The sequence below is a fragment of the Gastrolobium bilobum genome, unplaced genomic scaffold (assembly GCF_033153095.1).
Source record: "Gastrolobium bilobum isolate Gb01-03AN ecotype WA unplaced genomic scaffold, APGP_CSIRO_Gbil_v1 utg500, whole genome shotgun sequence".
Classification (NCBI taxonomy): domain Eukaryota; kingdom Viridiplantae; phylum Streptophyta; class Magnoliopsida; order Fabales; family Fabaceae; genus Gastrolobium; species Gastrolobium bilobum.
The window spans coordinates 678,502-703,731 of record NW_026896335.1 but is presented as its reverse complement, the minus strand read 5'-3'; the positions used below and the strand labels follow the sequence as shown (position 1 = coordinate 703,731).

General features: G+C 35.1%; 1 protein-coding gene across 1 annotated transcript; it reads left to right on the top strand.

Moving 5' to 3' along the window:
* The first annotated feature begins 16,140 nt into the window (after positions 1–16,140).
* Positions 16,141–18,820, top strand: LOC133299195 (magnesium transporter MRS2-3). The gene is made up of 4 exons (XM_061498636.1): positions 16,141–16,688; positions 16,781–16,909; positions 17,010–17,411; positions 18,298–18,820. Exons 1-4 carry the CDS (start codon positions 16,167–16,169, stop codon positions 18,583–18,585), a joined length of 1,341 nt encoding a protein of 446 aa, XP_061354620.1. The 5' UTR covers positions 16,141–16,166; the 3' UTR covers positions 18,586–18,820.
* Positions 18,821–25,230: the final 6,410 nt, after the last annotated feature.

The following is a 25,230-nucleotide window of genomic DNA, read 5'->3' as shown; positions in this document are numbered from 1 at the left end:
CTTCGCCATCAGTGTATGAAGGAATTTCTTTCTTGTTTTGATTGGTTTTTTCCTTTTATTTTTCTAGTTTATATATGAGATAGTTTAAGCCAATACGTACTGCTACTCACAGAATGAATTTGTAGCTCAATTTAAACCAATTCGAGTATTTAATACTTAGGTGTGTTATTAATATTGAAGGTTTGATATTTTTATTACCATGTCATCTTTCCCCTCATGTGTTTATTTATCCTATATAATAAAGGAAAAAAAATTTGTCCTTTTAAATGACACAACTTATATTCTTTCACTCTCACAAAGAAGTGAGACTTACACCTTTATATTTTTTTGTTCACTCTCTCTCCTCCTTTATCTATCTCTTTCTCTCACTTAAAATGACACAACTTTACATCCTTTAAAATGATACACATTTTTCCCTATAACAAAAGTTAAAAAAAAATGGAAAGAAAAAAAAAGCTAATCAAAAGTAAAACTCATACAAAATTTTGAGTTGGTAAGTAAAAGTTAAATAATGGAAGTCTTTTTGCTTAAAGTCTTTTGAGATTAAAATTAGGATAATAGATAGACTTTTTGACTTGTCAAAACTTAGAGTATTTTTTAAAGAAAAAAATCCTTATTTTTAAGTTGATTTTTTTATGACAATATATAATTAAATCTCAGTGTTAAAAAAGTTCTGACAATAGATCAAAAGTAACTTCTTAGACAAATAAGAATTTGATTAATCAATATGTAATTTAAATAAGAACACATATAATAAGAGAACTGATTAAGTCTGGGTTTAAGAGGAATAATTTTTGACTATTAAATTGTATAAAAATAATTAAGATTTAAACGTTAAGTTATGTCACTTATTTAATTGATCATGTGACTTTTAATTAACTTTTGGTTTTAACCATTCATATATGATTGATTGAGTAAACAAAAGTAAATTCAGTATTCAGCTCTCTTTTTATCATCCCAGTCAACGAAAAATTAACAATTTTACATACTGAAAGTGAAAAACATTACCCCATGGAGCAAGGATAGAATCGGAGGGAGGAAGACCATAACAAAACAAAAGTAAACAAACCAGATAGCTTGCGGGTCAACCGCTATGTCTCTAAAGTTTTGTTTGGGAGTTGGTCTTAAGAGGGGAAGGAAAAGAAAGAGAGAATTTTAGTAAGCTCTTCCTTTCTTTGTGAGTTTTAAAAAAGAATGGGAAGAGTTTGAGGATTTTTACTAAACCCCTCAAACCCTCCTTCTTCTTAAAATTAAATTTCCCCCAATTTGAAGGATTTGAAGGAAAATATATTAAAAATTATTTATCTACCCTTAGCATTAAAATGTTAAAATTACATAATTGTGAATCATTTTTAGATGCGATGTTATTAGAAAAGTCTCAAATATCGACATTTGAATTTTTGATGAAAATCATATACGTCAAAAATTTTCTGTCAAAACTAAAGACAAAATTAGAGACGGAACAAAATTTTGTCATACTCACTAACATAAATTTTGTACGAATAAAAAATATTCAGTCAAAATTATTGATAGAATCTAAATTCCGTCGAAACTTTTAACGAAAATATTTCCGTCCAAAATTTTGATGAAACATATTTTTATCGAAGAGTTTTGACGTAAAACAATTACGTCAAAAAATTTTACGGAAAATATTTCCATCAAAATTTGCAAGTAAAAATATTTCTGTAAAAAATTGTGACGAAAATTTTTTTTTGTCAAATTTTTTTGCGGAATCTAAATTTTGCCAAAATATTTCAAAACAAAACATATTCATTGAAATTTTTTACGCAAAATATTTCCATCAAAATTTTCAACGAAACACATTTCTATCGAAAATTGTTGACGGAAAAAAATTTCATCAAAATTCTTAACAGAATTTAAATTCCGCCAAAAATTTTCAACGGAAATATTTTTGTTAAACTTTTTGGCAAAAAAAATTTTTGTCAAACTTTTTAACGAAACACATTTTCATCAAAAAATTTTGACGAAAAATATTTTCGTCAAGATTTTTGATTTAAAAAATATTTCCATCAAAATTTTCAACGGAATGCATTTCTGTCAAAAATATTTCGACAAAAAATTTTGACGGAAAAAATATTCTGTCAAATTTTTTTACAAAATCTAAATTTCGTCGAAAGTTTCGAATGAAACGTTTCCCTCAAAATTTCTAACAAAACAATTTATGTCGAAATTTTCATCAGAACACATTTCCACCGAAATTTTAAAAGAAAAATATTCTGTCAAAAATTTTGACAGAATTCTTTTTTCGTTTAAAACATTTGATGGAAACTAAATTTCGTCGAAAATTTCGATAGAAAATTTATTTTTGTAAAAATTTTCATCGGTTGAAAAATTCCGTCGCTTTTCGACGAAAAAAATAATTTTGTGATAAAATTTTCATCGTTTGCAACGTAGAAATTTCATCGAAAATATGATCTTTTTTGATGTTGTGAAAAGTACATACATAATTTTGTTAGAAATTTTAAATTTAATTTAATTTGTAAAATATAATAATTATGTTAATTTAAAAAAAAGGGTAAAATGGTAAAAGTATCGCATTAACCCTCAATTAATCATTTACCATTTTTTTAACTCCCGGGAAGAAAATACCCTTCAATTTTCTTCTCTTCCTTCCCCTCCCTCCCCCTTGGATCCCCTTCCTTCCCCTCCCCTCCAAACTTCCAAACAAAACCTAAATGGAATCAAAATACTAGCGGTTAACAGTTTAAGAAATAATTTTCAATTAATTTGAAATTTCACTAAAAATAGAATATATCATGTATATAAATATTATTATATAGTCCACTTTTCCAACAAAAGCAGTCTTACACCTACCTTTCTAGCTGATAATTGGTTAGAGGGGTAATATCTGTAAAATTCACTTCTCAGTTTTATTTTTATTTTTTGAATACAATTGGGAATCAAACACAGTATCTACTACTCATTACTCACTCCCTCACCATTAGGCTAATCCTAGTGGATTTTATCATAATAATTTAAGTTTTTGGATTAAATTGATTCTTTATATAATATCAGAGAGCTTACTAATGGAATACTGTAGGTTTATGGATCTTTTCACAGTTATATGATCTTCACCCGATTTATATCTAGTCAATGTGCGACTTCACATCACTACTCAGAGTTAAATATTTGCAACTATATAAACATGGTATATTTTTTCACCTACTCCACAGTTATGAAACAGCCCTAGTTAAATTTAAGGTTACAACTGAAGCTTATGTCGTTATAAGGTTATTTGTTGTGGAATAACAAACATGGACATTTTTTCATGATTGTTTAGTCTATCAAAAAACGCTGCAATGGCAGTTATTGAATGTTGTGTAAGTTCTAAATTATATACTTGATGATGTAATCATGCTTATACACAATAGAAACAATTAGATCAAGTGCGGAAAAAATTAAGATCATAAATATCTCTCGTCATTGTTTTCCTTGTTGCTCAAAGAGTTGTTGTAAACACTGATACGAAGTTCTTCAGTGAGCTTTCCAAACTCTACTCATCCAGCATAGATGGTGTGAAGCTCTTATATATGGAGAGTGAGCTCAGAGACTCAAGAAGTTGAAGCCACATCCATTTATAGATCCTTACAATCAAGGGATCAATAGTAGTGTGAATAACAGACAAGATAATACGGTACTATCGTACTAACACAGTAGATGATGAATGCCATTAGTGAATAATGGCCAACGCACTAATAGCTGGAGTGGACCACATAAGAATGATGAATATCCAATACACTAGTGGACCAATAGACCACACAACCACTTTCATTGTGGACGATGGACCAGCCATTATCATTGTGGATCAGTGGTGGACCCAGACAATTTTATTTATGTCTGCACACTTAGTTATAGGGATTTCACTCTAATTTTTTTTTTTTTTAAGAAAAGTTTAGATACATTAAAAAATAAAAGACAGTATGTTCGTGTAAGGGGGGTGGGTTTTGATTATAAATGTAAACAATTTTTTTTTCATCCACATATATGGATAAAGCTTAAAAAATAATAAAAACTCAAGGGCACGTGTTGGCACTCATTCATAGAAAGGATGACATTTGGCACAAACACCGTAACAATAGAGAAACATCAAAGAGTTACCGTGAAAAAGCTGCATGCTAACTTCATATCATTAACTCTCTCTCCATTGTTTTCATTCTTCTCTATATATTCACCTTCTAACCATACTTATAGTCTTTCTCTGTTCACATTCTAAAACTCATTAAAATTTCATCTCTTACATGTTTGTGTCTGCACTTGCAGTCACAGGCACAAGAGTAGGTCCGTTATTGTTGTGGATGTTCTAACATGTTGATCCGAAAAAATGTGAAACGCATTGAAGACCTTGGAGGTGTCACAAACAGAGGCAGATCCAGGTATATGAGAAGGGGGGCAAGTGCCCACCCTTGAAATATGAAAATACCTTTCTCTTAAAATTCAAGTTTTTTTAATTTAATTTCGGGGTAGTATATTGTAACAACCAATTAGGGTTACTACCAATCAATTTCATCGTTAGATCGATTGTATGGATCCAACGGTTATATTTATTTCCATCTTTGTATGGTTATGATTCTCTATATTTAATACTTTATATTTATTTTCACCTGGTTATGATTTCTCATATTTAATGCTTTTACATTAAATATATGGGGATCATAATCATACAAAATGAAAATAAATATAACCGTTAACATAATCGATTTAATGGTGAAATTAATTAGTAGTAACCCTACTTGGTTGTTACGATATCCTACCCTTTTAATTTTCCTCTTTCTATTTTATTTTCCCGTAAGTTTTTTTTCTCCTCCACCTTCATTATCCAAACCTAACAACAGAGAACTCTATTCCAGACGCATCATTTGTATCTACATACTGATTCATCTCCTCTCAAACCTCAATCTCCATTATTGGAAGTTGGAACATTTGTTTCTTCTTCCATTATCGGTCCAGTTGAGTCGCAATCCATCCAGATCTAGATCTAAACCAGACTCAGCCAGTTGGCAGCTGCCCGCAAGTCGCGTTCCAGACTAGTCCCAGATCTATATGTACTTGAACTTATCGAGTGCTCATCCTTCATTAATTTCCTAGATCCGCCACTAGTCACAAAAGTAAGCAATAGCATTTTGAGTTATAAAATTATAGATAATCTGAGTTTTGTGTCACCAAAAGAATCGCTGACTGATTTTGAATTTGTACTAGTGCATAGACAAAGTGGATTTTGCACACAAAGTGAAGGTGCTGGGTAACTTTTCTGTAGCCCAGATAGCTTGTGGATCTTAAGTTTCATTTTGATATTGATGTTGAAGTAGGTTCATAATTGTGCAATCCAATATTTGGGCCAACGATTAAGCGTTCCAATATGCTCTTTAAAGTTCAGAATGGAAGGCAAATATATATTCATTTGCTAATCTCACTTACACTTAGAAAGAATCGGAGAAGACTGAACAAATTGGAACAATGAATTGATATGGCTTTGGTGATCTACGAGTGCACTTTCATTAGTAACGGGTATGACAGAAGATTTTATGCTATTATTCTAGAAAGTATATAATGTAAAATATTATAATTATTTTTTTCTCTTTCTCTTGAGAAACTCGAAAAGCTTGAGAAATTTCATTGATCAAAAGTTATTACAATTAACACTCTTTGCAGTATTTATACTAAAGGAAGAGAATGAAAGTTAGTTACAGAAGAATAAAAAATATAACTAATTCTTCTAACAGAAAACAAAAAACGGTTATCTTTCTTTTCCACGTTTGCATCCTTGACCACGTCAGCTATATTGGGATATATCAACACTTTCTTTAGAAAAATATCAGTTTGATATGATATGACACACTTTTATTCGTCCGTTGTACTTATGTGAGTTATGACGGGAGTACGAATTTTTTTCCGTGATCTACAGGGAACGATCAAGGACTAGATGTAACAAAATATTGTCTTCCTTGTATAATGTTTCTCGACAAACAAATAAACTTCAAAACGAAAATACGACTATGAATCTATGATAATCAACAGGCGGAGAGAAGTTTTCACATTATTGCATTGCATCAAAGAGAAACAGGCAGAGAAGTGACTGGACTTAACAACTTTATTGGGGAATCGAACAATAAAAATCACTAAATCGGTTTCGGTCATTTTGGTGCAGATTGTAAAAATCACTTTATTGTAAAAGCTTTTATAATTTCAAAGAAAAATGCAACTTTATGTCAGTGAAATATTTTGGTGCATATTGGGTAATTTTCTATATTCTTTTTAGTTTTTGTTGTAAATAGTAATTATGTAGTCATTTATTAGTAATTATGTAGTCATTTATTTGTATTTATTTAGTTTGTTACTTGTATATTGGGCCAAGCCCATTAGGTCAAAATTAGGTCAAGAAGTCTCTATAAATAGACCCCTATGTACAGATTCAAATACAAATCAATAATATTTCATAACCCTTTTTCAAGTTGGTATCAGAGCTCTCGATCCTGAGGGCTCTGCTTCCGTGCCTGTTGTCTTTTTTTTTTTTACAAAACCCTAATTTCTTTGCCTCTTGCCGCCACCAGCCGCCACCGGAAAAATTCTTCCGAGGACCTTTTGGACAAAGGGGACCACTGTTGACATTCTTTTTTTTTCGTTCTATCATTCTACGTAACGTTCCTCCGCCACAAACGACCCAAACACCTCCGACCGCCTTCAACCAGTTCTGTCTTCACCGTTTAGAACCCTTTCCGGTGACTTTTCAACCGCAACCACCCACAGACAGGTGCGCGCTCACCGGACGACCACACCGGAAAAATTTCAGCCGGAGAAGCCTTGCCACGCGCCGCCTCTTTGTCCGAGAGTGAAGCCCACGCGCAGCTGCTTTCTCCGGCGCGTGGAGGCGCGTCCGGCGGTGTTTCTGGACCGGACCACCACCATTCTTCTCATCTCCTTGTTCTCTTTCTGGATCTGTGTTGTTTTCTCAGATCGGACATCGTTTGGTATTTTTTTTCCGAATTTTTTGGCTTCTTGGAGCCTTTTTCGTTGACTATTTTTTGTGCAGTATGGCCTCTTCTCAAAGGAGTTCCTTTACAAAGTTTTATGATGGTGCATCTTCTAAACCTAAGAGAGATGATCGATGGTGTTCTTATTGTAAAAGAACAGGTCATATCAAGGATTTATGTTTTCGCCTCCATGGAAAGCAAACTGTCTTAGAAAAGATGGCAAGGATGCGTGGTCAAGCGCATTTTACTTCCTTTGGAATAACTTCTGCACCTAATGAGACCCAACCTGCATTTCGTCTAGATGAGTTAGAACGGCTCCGAACCATCCTTGATTATCTGAGTAAGCCATCTGATACTAGTGCTTTGGCTTTGACTGGTATGAGCCCCAAAACTCATTCTTTTCTTTCTTCATGTAATGATTTTAAACATTCCTGGGTTGTTGATTCTGGTGCTGCTGATCATATGGCTTGTTGTGCTGACTCCTTTGCTTCTTATCATCCTACCATTGGAACTCATACTATAGCCATAGCTGATGGCTCAAATACATCAGTTGCGGGTTCTGGTGACATAAACTTACAGGAGTCCTTACATCTTAAAGATGCTCTTCATATTCCTAAGCTCTCCACGAATCTTCTTTCTATTCATAAAATTACAAAAGATCTGAATTGTACTGTAACCTTCTTCCCTACCCATTGTGTTTTTCAGGATCTCGCCACGGGAAAGACGATTGGTAGTGCTAAAGAGCAAGGTGGGCTGTACTATCTGGTGTCACAATCTCCCGCAAATAAAGTAACAGATCACATCTTGATGTCTCATGGTCAATCAACTGCTGATTCTTTGATTTGGCTTCATCATAAGCGCTTGGGACATCCTCCATTTGGTTTACTCAAGTCTTTATTTCCGTCATTGTTTTTATCTAAGCCTGTTGAGTCTTTTCATTGTGATGTTTGTGAGTTTGCTAAGCATCATCGTGTGTCTTTTCCTTCTAGTAGTACTAAGAGTGTTGAACCTTTTGATCTTATTCATTCTGATGTTTGGGGTCCTTCTAAAGTCCCTCATGCTTCTGGAAATAGATGGTTTGTTTCTTTTATTGATGATTGCACTCGTGTAACTTGGGTTTACTTAATGCATGAAAAGTCTGAGGTACCACATCTGTTCTTTCAATTTTATAAAATGGTTGAGACCCAATTTGGTAGAAAAATCAAGAGACTAAGAACAGATAATGGTACTGAATATGTTAATCACAGTTTTTCCCAATTTATACGAAATCAAGGTATGATTCATGAACTTACTTGTGTAGACACCCCTCAACAAAATGGGGTTGCTGAAAGAAAAAATCGTCACCTTCTTGAAGTTGCTCGTGCCTTACTGTTTCAAACACATGTACCCAAATGCTATTGGGGAGATGCCATTCTTACTGCAGCGTTCTTGATCAACCGTCTACCCACTCGGGTTCTCGATCATGTAAGTCATATTCACTCCATGACTTCTTTTTTTCCTTCTGTTCCAACTTTGCAAAGTCTTCTTCCTCGAGTGTTTGGGTGTGTTGTCTTTGTTCATATTCATAAACAGCATCGCAGTAAGTTGGATCCTAGGGCTCTTAAATGTGTCTTCCTTGGATATGCTTCTGATAAGAAGGGCTACAAGTGTTATCACCCTGGTAGTCGGAAATTTTTTGTTTCTATGGATGTTACATTTCAGGAATCTGAGTCCTTTTTCCAAGGTCCTCATCTTCAGGGGAAGAATAATTCACTAGAAGACTCATCACCTTCCTTCTTTGAATTTGAATCTTCAGTGTCTACTCCTTCACCTGAGTCAGTGTCTCTTCCTCTTGTTCCTGTTCCCAATGTGTCTATGTCTGATCCTCCTGTGACTGATCCTCCTATGACTGATACACAACCCACATTGCCTCAGCAACAACCTCAATCGTCTGAACCACTGGTAAGTCCTGAATCTCATATTTCTGATCATGATACTTCTGATGACTTACCCATTACTACTGATTCTGATGATTTACCCATTGCTCTTAGAAAAGGAAAAAGATCATGTCCCAAGAAATCTTATTCCTCTTGTACTCAATACCCTATCTCCCATTTTGTTTCCTCTGCTAATCTGTCTGTGCAGCACAAAAGCTTTGTTTCAGCACTAGACTCTATTGCAATCCCAAAATCAGTACATGAAGCCTTGAAAGATGGGAATTGGGCTCAAGCCATGTAAGAGGAGATGAATGCATTGGAGAAAAATAAAACATGAGAGGTTATTGATAGACCTACTGGAAAGAAAGCAGATGGGTTTATGCCCTAAAATATAATTCTGATGGAACTCTTGAGAGATACAAAGCTCGATTAGTTGCCAAAGGTTACTCTCAAACCTATGGCATTGATTATGAAGAAACATTTGCTCCAGTTGCAAAGATGAATACGGTGAGAGTTTTGTTATCCTTTGCTGCCCATTACAATTGGGATATAAACCAATTTGATGTGAAGAATGCTTTCCTCAATGGTGAGTTAGAAGAAAAAGTCTACATGGAAATTCCGCCTGGTTTTGATTATGTGAAGGGAGAAAATAAAGTTTGTAAATTAAAAAAGGCCTTGTATGGATTTAAGCAGTCACCTCGTGCCTAGTTTGGAAAGTTTACTATGGTTATGATGACCTTAGGATATAAACAAAGTCAAGGAGATCACACTCTTTTTTTCAAGCACTCCCAAAATGGGAAGCTTACTGTGCTCCTTGTATATGTTGATGATACTATTATCACAGGTGATGATTTTGTGGAGAGACAGATTCTGCAAACACGGCTTGCCTCTGAGTTTGAAGTCAAAGACCTTGGGAAACTGAGATATTTCCTAGGGATAGAAGTAGCTCATTCGAGCAAAGGAATCTTTATCAGCCAGAGGAAATATGTTCTTGATCTTCTCAAAGAAGCAGGAAAGCTCGGGTGTAAACCCTCTAATACTCCTATTGAGCAGAATCACAAGATGTGCTATGAAGAGGAGAATCCTCCAGTTGATAAAGGACAATATCAACGGCTAGTTGGGAAATTGATATATTTGGCCCATACTAGACCAGACTTAGCTTATGCTGTTAGTGTTGTCAGTCAGTTTATGCACGATCCAAAAGAGAAACATATGCAGGCAGTAGAGAGAATTCTTCAGTATCTGAAAGGTACTTCTGGTAAAAGGTTGTTATTCCGACGTGATGACAATCTATCTTTAGAAGTCTACACAGATGCTGATTATGCTGGATCCGTGACTGACCGTCGTTCTACCACTGGTTATTGCATGTTTCTTTGTGGTAACTTGGTGACATGGAGAAGTAAGAAACAAGATGTGGTCGCCAGATCAAGTGCAGAAGCTGAATTTCGAGCTATGGCTCAAGGCATTTGTGAGTTACTGTGGCTGAAAATTGTACTTGATGATCTAAAAATAAAATGTGAGGGACCTATGAAGCTGCTATGTGATAATAAGTCCGCTATTTGTATAGCTCATAATCCAGTTCAACATGATCGGACTAAACATATTGAGGTCGACCGCCATTTCATCAAAGAGAAACTTGATAGCGGGTTGATTACCACTCCATACATTCCCACTGGGCGTCAATTAGCTGATCTATTGACAAAGGGGCTTCCTTCAGATAGATTTCAAGAACTTGCTAACAAGCTGGGAATGATAAATATCTATTCCTCAGCTTGAGGGGGAGTGTTGTAAATAGTAATTATGTAGTCATTTATTAGTAATTATGTAGTCATTTATTTGTATTTATTTAGTCCGTTACTTGTATATTGGGTCAAGCCCATTAGGTCAAAATTAGGTCAAGAAGTCTCTATAAATAGAGACCCTTATGTACAGATTCAAATACAAATCAATAATATTTCATAACCCTTTTTCAAGTGTTTTTACTCGACAAAAATATGATAATTTCACTTAAAATGATTGATAAGTCTTTGAATAAAAACCTGTTTTCAGCTACATAGTGGCCCATTTTTACGCTTTGTCAATGAGTTAGTTTTAGGAGGGAAAAAAAGGAAGGAGAGAATTTTATTAATCATTTTCCTTGTTTGTGAATTTAAAAAAGGGAGGAATGGAATTGAGGATTTTTGCAAAATCCTCCTAACCTTCTCCCCCATAAAATTAAAGTTTCCCCAATTTGGGGATTTTGAGGAGGAAAATATTAAAAATTACTTATTTACCTTAGCATTAAAATGTGAAAACTATATAAATGTGAATAATTTTTAATATGGCCCAATTAGAAAAATCTCAAATACTGACAACATTAATTGACGGAAAAAATTTCGGCGAAAATAATTACGAAATTTTTGAAAAAAATTCATATTACGCCAAAAATAAAGACAAAAAAAATTTCTGTCAAAACTACAGACGGAACAAGATTTTGTCATAATTACTGACATAATATTTTTAGTAAAAAAAAAATTAAGTCAAAATTCTTGATAGAAACTAAATTTTGTCGAAACTTTCGAGAGAAACATTTCTGTTAAACTTTTCAATGAAAAATAATTCTGTCAAAATTTTTGACGAAACACGTTTCCATAAAAAAAATTGACGAAAAATAATTCAGTCAAATTTTTTTACGAAAAATTTTTCCATCAAAATTTTCGATGAAAAGTATTTTCATAAAAAATTTCAACGGAACACATTTATAGCAAAAATTTTGACCAAAAATATTTCTATAAAAAATACTGAAGGAAACATTTTTTGTCAAAACTTTTTACGAAATCTAAATTCCCTCGAATCATTTCCTTCAAAAATTTTGAAAAAAAAAAAACATATCCGTCAAAACTTTGATGCAAAATGTTTGCATTAAAAATTTTAACATCACACATTTCAATCGAAATAAAATTTCGAAAAATATTTTCGTAAAAATTTTGACGGAAAAAAAAATTCTTGAAAATTCTTTACAGAATCTACATTAATTTCGACGGAACACATTTTCGTAGAAAACTTCCATCAAAATTTTCGAAGGGACACATTTCTATAAAAAAAAATTTACGAGAAATATTTCCGTAAATTTTTTTAACTAAAAACATTTATGTAAAAAATTTTGGCGGAATAAATATTCCGTCAAAATTCTTTACAAAATCTAAATTTAGTCAAAAGTTTCGACATAAAATTTTTCACAAAATTTTTGACAAAAAAAATTTTCATCAAAATTTTTGTCGCAACACATTTCCATAAAAAATTTTGGACGGAAAACATTGCGTCAAAATTTTGGGCAGAATTCTTTTTTTGACGAAAATAAGTCAAAAATATTTAAAAAATTATTTTCGTCAAAACTTTTGACAGAAACTAAATTTATTTTTAAAATTTCGACAGAAAATATATTTCTGTATAAAATTTTGACGGATAAAAAATTTTGTCGCCTTTCAACGAAAAATACTTTTTCGATTGAATTTTTGTCGTTTGCAACGTAGAAATTTCGTCGAAAATATGATATTTTTTAGTAGTGTGAAAAGTACATAAATAATTTTGTTAGAAATTTTAAATTTAATTTTATTTGAAAAATATATTAATTATATTAATTTTTAAAGAAAGGTTAAAATGATAAAAATTTCTCATTAATCCTCCATTTTTCTTCCTTACCGTTTTTTTAACTCCCAAACAAGGAAATGAAATATCCTTCAATTTCCTTGCTTTGCTTTACCTCCCTCCCCCTTGGATCCACTTCCCCTCTAAACTCCCAAACAAAACCTAATGGGTTACTGATACATATACATTTGGTTTTATTTCAGATTTTCAAAGCCCAACTTAAAAACCCATGTCAGAATTTGCATTGGAGGGCAAAACAGAAAAACGAAAAAAGGAACAGTAAGGACAAAGTGAGAAGGTGAATTGAAGAAAGTCAAGAAAGATAAAAAAAAAGAATAATCTATCGTTGATTAGCCAGTCCTTCCCAAACCAATGACCTGAACCCTAGCCCTCTCTTCTTTTCTTGTTCGTTAAAACACTAACCCACACCCATAACCAAATCAAGGCTTAACCAACCTCCATTCTGATTTCTTCCATTCTGATTTCCTTAAACCCACAGCCCATAAAACCTTCCTTTATTTTGTTCTTGCTCAAAAATCCATCCCAAATCCACTACCTGTACCAACCCACACTTACAAAGAGACAAAATCCTAGTTATCATCGGTATGAAGGACAAGGTCATATGTGCAACGAATTTTTAGTGTTGAGCGTTGCTGCTGCTTGCTAGAAAGAGGAGATACAAAAAAGCAACGAGTAAAGGCTTAAGGGATCTTTCTTTTCTGAATTTCTTTCCTTCATTATTTTTAGGAACTTTTATTTTTTTCATTTCGTTGTTTTTAGGTATGTGCAGAGCACATCTTATGATGTTGCTGCTGCCTTAGGAATTAGTTATTGATGCTTTTATTTGTAATTTTAAGTTTATGTTACTGTTTTGATGCTCATAACCCCATGGTTATGAGCTAAACTTTTTTAGAGTTGGGATGAAAGAGTATCCATAACTCATTTATTATTAGTTGATGTTTTAAAGCTTAAATGTTTAACTTCCAGCTTGTTTAATGTTGTGTTTTTCATTCTGAGTTTGATATGCGATGGCCACACATAGGCAACTCCTAGTGGTGTGGAATTATTGGGAAGTAACCCACACTAGACCTCACATTAAGCACATGGAAAGGTTAGTGAGATATCTCTCAATGGGTATGGTTCCAGACATGAAGTTACCTCCATGTAACTCAAGGAAATGATACTTTAAGGTCTTGTATTAATGGATGCATAGGGATGTGTCATCTGTTATTTATAGGAAAAAATTGATTTTGTGAAACAATGATTGATTTTGTATTTTCGTTAAGATGGAACCGTTGAAAAAGCAACAACTCTTTTCTTTCAAGCAACTTAATAACAAATGAGGGAAGGAGATATTGAAATCTAATTTGTTTTCAAATACTATTTTTAATCAATCCTTGTTGTTGCTTCTTATTTTTATTCAAATCAAAAATTCTAATTTTCTGTTCTAAAAGTTAAGAGAAAATCATAAAAAAATATAAATGCTCCCGTTTAATTAATTTCCAATTAGTTCAACTTCCTGCATCAACTCAATCCCTATTTTAAAAAGAAAATCTTCCCAAAAATATTTTCCTCACACTTAGTTTAGAATAGCAGTTTTTTTAATTTTATTTTATTTTACTTTTTGTTCTGAGTAGCAATTATAATTTTCATTCAAAGCAAAAACGCCAAGATCCTTGTGGGAACGATATCGGGGTCTCGAATACGCCCTATATTAATTGTGGCTGCGTATACTTGCGCATATCTTGCATACTCTTTAGCAAGGCCAACAATGATATAAAATTGTATTCCTTAAAATTATAAATATTTTTATTTAAAAAATCTATTTTAAACAAGTTATCTCATTATGACATTTTACAAAATATCAGTGGGCTCAATTACTATATAGGAAAAAAATGAACTCGACAATCTTGTTGATTAGGGGTGAAAGTGGGTCGGACCAGCCTACAGGAGTCTACGACCTAACCTATATCAGGCTAGACTCCGCTAACTATATATAGGCAAATAGAACAGACCTAGACTTTTAATTAAGCCTATCTAGTAAGCAGGACATAAGCTTTTTCTTTACATGTCGGACTATAAGCCTATAGGTCATCCTATATCATCTTATTTATTTTAAATAAAATAATATTATTCATGGTAGTACCAAATAGTGATAGCTCAGTTAGTGCATGTAAGTTGAGTAGGTGGTGGAAGGACAAGTTCGATCCCCACCAATACCACATTTGGGAGGAACATAAGATCTGCATCAATCTCTACATTAGCATCAGAATTAACATTTAGCGTCGGGGGAAGAGTTTTTTATGCTTATCGTTCTAGCTTGGCTGAAGATATTATTTAAGCTTTAATATATGGTGGAAGTTGGCTACGTAATAAGTATGGCTTGAAGAAAAATAAAAGGTATAAAAAGATTTTTTTGTTTCTTAATCTTATTTTCTTTGTATTCTTCAATCTTGTTTTTTGTTTTCTACATTTACAAATTGTTTGCCAACTTATGTAACCTTGAAATTGTATTTGCCGGTGAGAGAAGATGATAAGAAGTTTTTGGCTACTACAAGTATTATGATGTATTTGTAGGATTCATAAAGTTATTTTAATTTACATAGTATTGATTGGTTTGCTGGATCTGATAAAATATAAGTTATTTAGCTTGAGTATTTTGCTTTTGAAAGTGACTTAAATGCATATTATGATAAGTTGTTGTGATTCATAGTTCTGTTGGGATGTTAAAATTGTGATTTTTGTTTTAACAACAGAATTTGAGTATTTGTTAAGTTGATTTATGGTTCTACTTGAAAGTTAAAAATTAACAGGCTAATTGGTCAGACCAGGCCATTTATTTTTTTATAAATGACTCAAGTCAGACTAATAATTAGACTTATACTATACGATCAGGTCAGGTCAAATTGAAATTTTTTTACATAAATTTAAGTTTTTCGAATTAAAAGTCGACCTAGTATTGACCAAATCATGGATCAGAACTAAGCAAAATGATTACATAAAGTAAGTATTCACTTCCCAGAGTTTTTTTTTTAATATTTTCCCACAAGGTCATGATTGAATTTTGAAAGATGTGATTGGCTTCTACACAATATTTTTTTTTTAAAGTCAAGAATGCTTAAAAAATAATAATATTTAACTTTTTTAAAACTAATATACAAAACCTAAATACATTGAGGAGCTATTTCCTTAAAAAAATTCATACAAACGGGGTCAAACAGGAAAAGAAAAAAGAAAAAAAGAGACACAACGAAACATGTTCACTGTCAGGAGAGTATAGAAATTGAGCATCTCATACGATATGATTATTTTGAAAAATTATAATAATATAAAAAAAATTAATGATGATGATTTTATAATTATTTATTTTAATATTTTTTTATTATTATATATCTATTTATTTATGGTTATGATTTTTCAATAATATCAACACCTCATGTCTTATTCAACCTTAGAGAATCCAGAGAATATAGAGGGTACAAAGCAGTAGACGCAGACAAGAAATAGAAAATAAAATGGGAAAATAATAATGATGTCAAATTGTCAATGAATGAGGTAATAACTAATTAATAAGAATATAAAAATAAAAAGGGATGAAGGAGGCGAGGGAGGAGAAGGTGCGAATCGAGTGAGGATGAGGGGTGAGGGTAACGGAAACGATGAGCGATTCACAAGTACAGGTGGCGGTGGAGGTGGCGGTGGCGGTGGAATTAGGAAGAAAGGGAGTGGGGTGAGAGCATGGCTGGTTGTGGAAGGGAGTGGTGAAACGCAGGTAGTGGAAGTGGGGAAGCACGCGATCATGAGACGCACAGGCCTCCCCGCACGTGACCTGCGAATCCTTGACCCTCTCCTCTCATACCCTTCCACCGTTCTTGGGCGTGAGAGAGCCATCGTCATCAACTTGGAACACATCAAAGCCATCATCACCGCACACGAGGTTCTCCTTCTCAATTCTAGGGACCCCTCCGTCATCCCTTTCGTTCAAGAACTCCAATCTAGGATCCGTCGTCACCACCAAGCTCACCATCATCCTAACTCCGACTCCTCTAAACTCGATCAATCACACCAACATCCTGATGACATGAAGATTCTCCCTTTTGAATTTGTTGCTCTCGAGGCATGCCTTGAAGCTGCTTGCAGTGTCTTAGAGAACGAGGTACGAACCTCTCTTCCCCCCTTTTTCTTCTTCTTCTTCTCCTTCTTCATTTTCCATTAACTGTTTTTCTTTCTTTTTTTCCTTTTTGGCAGGCAAAGACGTTGGAACAGGAGGCTCATCCAGCTTTGGATAAGCTCACTTCAAAGATTAGTACTCTCAATTTGGAACGCGTTCGTCAAATTAAGAGCCGCTTGGTTGCCATTACTGGTCGTGTTCAAAAGGTATTTCCCTTTTCTGTTCTTTTTTTTCAATATTGAGAATTTGAGATTTCCTTTTTCTTGCGAATTTTGGATCTTTGTCTTATGAATCTGTGTTTGATAGGTAAGGGATGAATTAGAACACTTGTTGGATGATGATGAAGATATGGCTGAAATGTATCTCACGGACAAGTTAGTCCAACAGCAGCTGGATAGTACTTCTGCCTCAACCATAAATGATGATGATGATGATGATGATAATGGGAACGACATGGATGATGAAGATATGGATAATCCTCCAGAAATATCTTTGGAAACTGGTGGAGCCACTGCAAGTTATGCGGATCATCAAAATGTTCATAACTCTGCAGACCAAATGTTTGGTGCGTCCCATGTACTTACCAGGGACAGCCATGCTAGCACTACCTACAGTGCCGTAACCAAGCATCTTGATGTAGAGGAGCTTGAGATGCTCTTGGAAGCATACTTTGTGCAGATCGATGGCACATTGAACAAGTTATCCACGGTATGCGGGCCTTCATTTTATCCCATTCCTTCTTTTTTATGTGCTTTATCCTTTTTTATATGTCTCTCTAAGTAGCTAGCGTATGTTACTCCAACAAGTAGCCTAATGAAAACATATTCAAACAAAGGATGCTAGAAGAGTTATCATATATAATGTTGGGGGAGAATCCATAAAATGAGCAATTCTTTCCATTTCCATAAATTATTGAGAGCACTTTCTGGTTTGTATTTGAAGCCTTGGATTGATAGGAATTCATCTGATATTTCAAGCTAAAGAAGCAAGTATATAGGATTTAAGATACCTCATTTCAAATCTTTGGAACAACTTCTCCTATTTTATGCAAGTGGTCGGTAAGCTGGGGAATATGGCTACTAAGATGGATGAATTATATCTATGGAGTTGGGCAAGTATCCTGGTTCTGTAGTTTTATGTTATGATCCTTTTCAAGTAAAGATTAAAGTTATTACTTTTAACATTTCTGATCCGATATGTTTGGAACCTAGAGTTGAGTTATAAGTTTTCAGGGCTGAACATGAGTAAAGCAGATATGAGAAAAGGAAAGAATAGCAATGAAGAATTTGACTTCTATTATTGGAAAAGATTGAACAAGGAGAGATCCCCTTCACAAGGGTTTCTCTTTACAACCGAGTCACTGCTCTATTTTTTCCAAACTATCAAATATGAATCTTCTCTTCTATCTTTTCCTGCTATTTATACTAATTCTCAGACTCTAACAGCTTTAACCGCCCAACAACTCTAATTAACTCTGGCCCTGTCACTTGGCTATCTTCTATAATAGTTTGATACATATAATTTACCAGTTACCCAATAGATGAAAACTTCTCTATTGCTTCCACTTACTTATTTGTTGGTTGTCTTGTTGAAGCTGAGGGAGTACGTTGATGACACAGAGGATTACATCAACATTATGCTGGATGACAAACAGAACCATCTCCTCCAAATGGGAGTCATGTTGACCACGGCAACCCTGGTAGTGAGTGCCTTTGTTGTTGTGGCTGGTATTTTTGGCATGAATATTCATATCGAGCTATTTGATCCAAATATAGCTGGGATGAGAGAGTTCCTCTGGACCGTTGGTGGCAGCACTGCAGGGACCATATTCTTGTATGTAGTTGCCATTGCCTGGTGTAAGCACAAACGCTTGCTGGAGTAGCGGGGCATCCAATTGTGTTCCATATAGGAATGAAATGTAGTTTGAAAGTTACTTTTCATTTATGTACTATGCTATAATCTATAATACGAGACTGCTACAGTATCTGGTTGATTCTTGTATACATATGATCCTTCAACTTCAACTACTTTGTTCATCTTTCAAATTATTCTGTGGACAGAAACATTAGTTTACGTACACTTTTGCTGCATTTCCAGTAACAGTTATGTTATTTACACGAAGATTTCCCTCTAACATTCACAGACTTTTCATCACATTCATCTATATTCTCTCTTCCTGTTTCTATGGCTCTCCCTAGTTTTTTGTGAAGTCTGTACGAACTTCTTTCCGTGTAAAGATCATTTCTTGGAACAGTGACCAAAGTGCCACTGTTTGACAAAAATTTTATTCAAATGCCACGCTAACAGTACTTTTTACCAGACTGCCACGCGACGCAATTTGCTACGACTGGTAGCGAATTACGTTCACCAATGATTTTGTGATACGTGGCCATATTGCGTACCAAATTCGCTACCACTAGTAGCGAATTACGTCCAGTCAGCTTTTTTCTACAAAAATATGTTACGTGTCATAAAATCATTAGCGAACGTAATTCGCTACCAGTCGTAGCGAATTACGTCGCGTGGCAGTTTGGTAAAAAGTACTGTTCGCGTGGCATTTGAGTAAAAAATTTGCCAAAAAGTGGCACTTTGGTGGATGTTCCTCATTTCTCTTTTGATAATCGAGACTTAGGGACTGTACACCTTTATGTTCTACTAGCCGGTACTTTTTTTAATGCTATCGTGGTTGATTAAAACTGGGAGCCTGGTAATGTGTTTGTTTTTTACTTTATGCCTTCGGGGATCACAGTATCCTTGAACGAGTGAAATCCTGGGCATTGGCCCTGAGCCCCTCAAGGACAAACAAGAGTCTATCTCAAGATAATAGATTAGAAAAGAAAAACTGTACTTGCACCTACAAATCCCCCAATAATACTCTTACTAACTTCCATGCTAGTACTTAGACACAACATCTTTGCATCTGTGCACCTCATTGTCTGACAGGAGTTTGAAGACAAAGGTATCTACAAGTATCGCTACTCCTCTTATAGTACCTAGTTGTTCCTAAACAAGATCATTGCTGACTTTCTTGCATATACAACCACCTAAAGTGTATGAGTTGAGCTACCTTATTCTAGAGTCATAAAAGGACATCAGAAACCTTAATTCGTCGTCCTTGAAGGGCAATATTGTAACACTCCTTAATTCTTACTGAGTGCACTTTTGACCTCAAAAATACCTTTAGTCTCTTACTTAATTCTACCCACTTATACATGCTTAATTACTTAATTACAGGTAATTAATTAAATTCTTAAGTTAGGGGTATTATATTCACCCCATCTTCTTAGCGATTTTGTCCTCAAAATTGACAAAACCACTCATTGAATCAACTACGAATTTATCGGAGAACTCTTCTTGTGTTCCCGAAGTTACCCCGTTCATTACTTCATCTTTCCTTCATCATCTCGTCATAAAATGCAAACTTTTAGTTTGTGATTTAGTTTTCATTGTTATAATTATTTTCCACTATCACATTCAATGGCTTCTATCTTTCACTTTCCTCAAGGGTCATACCTATTCACTTAGTATTTAACCCTGACTTTCCACGTTCCTGACTTCCTGTGAACAACCTTATACATAAAATCTCATCTGATGGAACTTCCAAGAGAGATCCGATAAAGGCTGTTTCTCTTAAGTGTCTGACCACAAAGAGGTCTCGAAGGCTAACTCCAAGGGAAGTTTCCCTGAACCTTTCATGAGAATTATCTATCTCATAGGATACTATCCTCATGGAGGTAATACTACCACAACCATGGAAAGGTCATACTCGCAATACTCTCAAGAGATTTCAACTATATCTCTTTGACATTAAGCCTCAAGGAAAGTCATTGCATACAACTTACAATCTTTTATCAATCGATACATGGTCTAGTCTTTGATTACTAGACATAACTAATCACACAATCATAATTGAGTCCACAGCTTAAGCATGTGTGATTCCAACCTCAATAAACTATGCAGGTCATATTAATCTACATGTGTCGTACCTTCCGTCAAGCATGGGAACCTCTCTAGATGGGGTTGGGTTGAAGTGCTAACATGTGCCGTTGCAAGAGGATCAGAGACCACTTGCACATGAGCAACCCGTCCCACGATTTGGGGACAATCCCTCGCATAGTGACCAGGTGTACACACTTGAAACATACGTTTTGGCCTAGCAAACAAACACCCTTGTGATGTCTGCCACACTTGTCACACTTGGGCACAGGAGGTCTTTCGTTGTCCCAACTCTGTTGGCTACCGTTTCTCTTAAACTTTTCCTCCGATTGTCTCGCTTGTAATTTCTTCTTTCCATTCTTGTCATCCATTTTCTTATTCTTTTCTGAAGTAAAGCCTACTAGCACCAGACGCTTGTGCCTCAGAAGACTTATTGATCTTAGGAACACTATACACTTCTTCCACCTTCCTACATTGATTCACAAACTTGCTAAAGTCTCTAATGTAACAATTGGACATCTTCCGAGACATCTTCTCATTTAGACTCCACTGAAATTTGGAGGTCATCTCAGTCGGAGTAGGTAAAGCTCTTCCATAGTTAACATACTTCACCAATTCATTGAACTTGGTGAAATATTAGTCAATTGTCATCGACCCTTGCTTCAAGTCATTATGCTCATTTTGCTTCCTTTCCCTAGCCTCCCTAGGGAAGTAATTGTTCAAGAATAAGGTCTCAAACAATCGCTAGGTAATCTCCTGGCCCTCAACCTTTAAGGGTTGGACGGTATTTGCCCACCAATCTTCCGCCTCACCTTCAAGCATATAGACGAAATAGACCAACTTCAGCGGATCAGGGCATCTCATCACCTTGAAGATCTTCTCCATGGCCTGAAGCCATTCTGCCGCCACCAACATGTTGTAGCCTCCACTAAAAGAAGGAGGTTTATGTTTTCTGAAAGCCATCAATCGCCTTTCTTCGGCTTTATGTTCATCAACGTGTTCTACGTGTGGTCGACGAACCTCAGCGTGATGACTATGACCACAAGAATGGTGACTAGCCTCATTGTTACTCGCTCCACCCTCTACATGGAGTGTGTGTGGAGTAGGCGTGGTTGTGTGAGGTATAATGACCCTAAATGGTAAATTTTAATTAGAGATTTAATTTAAGGCTTTAAATGCCATAATTAGATTCAGTGAGTGATTCCGAGTATTTTGACTGTAATCATGACTATGTTATGAACAGTGCGTTCTGCCGGAGAATTCACAGTTTTGTGAATTAACCGGTAGAGCTTAAAAGAGCAAAATAATTTTAGAGACATAATTTGATAATTCTGACGACAAATATGAGTTCAGAACGAAAAATTGTATAGTCTGGCACTTTCCGTGAAAATCTCGTGAATAGTGTTTTTACCGGGTATTTTGTACTGCTGTGTAAGCAACCGGTAGAGTCCAGAAACAAATAATTGATGAAGTAAGAATAAGAAAGTCCAATATATGCCAAGAAAGTCAATATATGCCCAAGAAAATGATAAGTTTATAAGTGTTAAGTTTCAGAAATAAATAAAGTACAGTTAATGGTTCACAGTGCATTTCGTTAAAAACGGTGCAAAAATCATATTGTGAATTATAAATATTGTTCCTTAGAAAATAAAAATTAATATAAATGATTTTAGAAAAATAAAAATATGTTTGTAGCTTTAAGTTGGTTTTGGGTCAGTTTAAGTGAACATACGCGAAAGAAAACATCTGTTAAAAGCCACATGTGCTTATAAGGACCTTAAGTGACTTAAGATCACTATTCACCTCAGCTTCTCTCTCCTCCCTTCCCTCAAAAAAACCGAGCTCTTCATCACCTAAAAGGGGGGTTAGGGTTTTGGCTTGATTTTGCTTGATTTCTCCATCAATTTTCGACCAAAACACAAAGTCCACCACATGAGATTGCTTGTAAACCACCCAATGAACCCATTCCACCCATCAATTTGAGCTATTGTTGAGTGTGTGAATTTTTCTCTTCCCCAAATTCGAGCTACTATTCACCAAGAAGGAAAAATGGATTTTTGGAGGGAGCTTTGCTTGGTGAAGGCCTTCTAGGCTTTGGGTAGTTCATTGGAGGTAACAAAACTCTAACCCTATGGCTTTATTATTGTGAATAATGTTTTGAAAGTCATGAGCATGGTTGGGTAGGAAATAAAGTAGTATAGAATGTGAAAATTATTATGGATTATTGTTATTTAGGAAGTTATAGTGTTGAGTAAGCATCCACATGTGATAAAATAATTGAAAAGTCCTATTGTATTTTTCCTCCTAGGTTCGGCCTTCATGGTGGGAGTAGGGGTCTTGTGGAAAAAATTATATTATGTATTGTGAAGGTATAATGTGTTGGAAATGAGTGAAAATGGATGAGTTAGTAAGAATGCCCAAGTAAAAAGGACTTGGTGTCTAAACTCAAAATAGGAACCTAGTGGATGCATGCCTAGGTGTTTGCAAGTTGTAAGGAAGTAAAGAAAATGTATTGTAAAAGAGATGGATCTTTGGAAATTCCCTTATAGGATTCGACCTATAGGGTATTTAGGGTTATATTTGTACATTTTATTTTAAATAAAATGTGTTGTAATAAATTGTATAAAAGTGATGAGTTTTGAAGAAAAATAGCATGATTTATGTTGAAAATTCCTAAGGGAATGGGTGATTAAATTAAAGAACACCAACGGTTATAAAGAGGTCTAGACTTGTGTATTGGCATAGGATTGGCAAAAATGCAAAGAAATGAAAAGAAGCGATGAAATGTATGCCTTATGTGAAAGCTAGGCATGATGGCATTTTATTAATTGGTATTTGTGGATTCTTGCTCTAGGTGTACCTAGGGACTAAAAAGGAATCAGAATCTCTTGAAGATATTTAAGTAACTTGTGCAACAAGTAAGGGTATTGGTAAAGCTTCAAGAGGTAAGCTCTATGTTTAAGGAGTTTTTTCCTGCTTGAGTGCTCCACCATGGTTAGTGAACTATGGTTGGACTGTATGACTGTTATTTAGATGCTTTGTATAGATGCATTCATATAGAGTTATTTGATAACATGATATGTTTTGCTCTGATATGACTTTTGTAATATGATTTCTGTAACAATCTCTGGCCATTGATTGTATAGTACCCTGATGTCCGCTTTGGGGTCCTCCCTCGGGACTAATGGTGTACGCCTCTGATATGTCTGGTTCCGCTTTGGGGTCCTCCCTCGGGAACACGTGCGTTGAATTCCGCTTGGGGTCCTCCCTTGGGAATGACGACGCACATCTCTGATATGTCTGGTTCCGCTTTGGGGTCCTCCCTCGGGAACACGTGCGTTGATTTCCGCTTGGGGTCCTCCCTTGGGAATGACGGCGCACATCTCTGATATGATATAGATATATGCTCTGTTCTGTTATGATATCTGTTATATGTTATATTTGTATACTCTGTATCTGACTTTCATGCAGGAGTGAGCTAGGGGTATGGAGAATTCTCTATAAACCTGGAGCTTATTGAGATTTGTAATCTCACCCCTCGTTGGGGACATATTTTCAGGTGCCCAGATTCCCGGTGAGTCCTCACTAGGCAGGGACGCGACACGTGGCTGAGGCAGTTGACGGATCGGATTTTGAGTGGCTGTAGGCTACTACTTTTTGGAAGTATATTCATGTCATTTTATATTTCCGCCTTTGATGGATCATGACATTGATCCTTTATTTTGTATATGGCATGTATATGTTTTGTACATGTCTGTCAGTTTGATGCATGTACATTTGAGTATTCAGGCACGTTATATGATGATGTAGTATTAAGATATGTTTACGTGTTGGATTGCATGCTGTTAGATATAGTGGCACTGAGCCAAGTCATGCATGCGCCCATTGATGGGCATTTGATTATATTTGTATAAACTGTTTATCAGGAAATGCATCTGAGTGGGATTGGAAAATCCCCAGTTGTCCGATTTATAGAGGAAACTTTGTCCGATTTTCGTTTACGACGAATGAGAATTTAAAAAGAAAAAGAAAAAGTTAGCTCGTATTTTCATAAGTTAAATCTTCCGCTGTTTTCTGTTTTATCATATGTATGTTAATTGAACCGGCTCGAGACGGGGATGTTACATGAGGAGGAGGAGTGAGTGGTCTGTTCTCATTTCTAGCACCCCCCAGTGTCCTTAACTCATTCATCATCGCGGTCACGGCATTCCGCGCATCCTCATTCGTCTTCATTAGGGTCTCATTAGCCTGGCGACTAACGGTCAACTCCCTTTGCATGGCTACTAAAGTGCCCATCACGGGATCAGGTTGTACACTCGAACCGGGTGCCGCTTGGCCACCACGATCCCTCAATAATGTAGCCAACACCGGATTCGACAGATCATTGGCATCATTTGCCTCGGGGTTGCCTTGGGCTCTCACCATGATACTACACATGTTACACAAAGAAATGAGTTGATCAGGCCCAAACTCAGTGATCACATATACAATAATCATAATGAATTCCTAAAGCAACTACAAAGCAAATCACATAAAAAAAAAAAATCCATAAGTTTCCCTAAGAAACTGCTCTGATACATTAAAATGTAAC

Excerpts from the sequence above, each read along its gene's own strand:
- LOC133299195 (XM_061498636.1), top strand. The coding sequence starts at position 16,167 with ATGAGGGGTGAGGGTAACGGAAACGATGAGCGATTCACAAGTACAGGT. Across the intron at positions 16,689-16,780 it reads GCAGTGTCTTAGAGAACGAG|GCAAAGACGTTGGAACAGGA; the intron begins GTACGAACCTCT and ends CCTTTTTGGCAG. Across the intron at positions 16,910-17,009 it reads TTACTGGTCGTGTTCAAAAG|GTAAGGGATGAATTAGAACA; the intron begins GTATTTCCCTTT and ends TGTGTTTGATAG.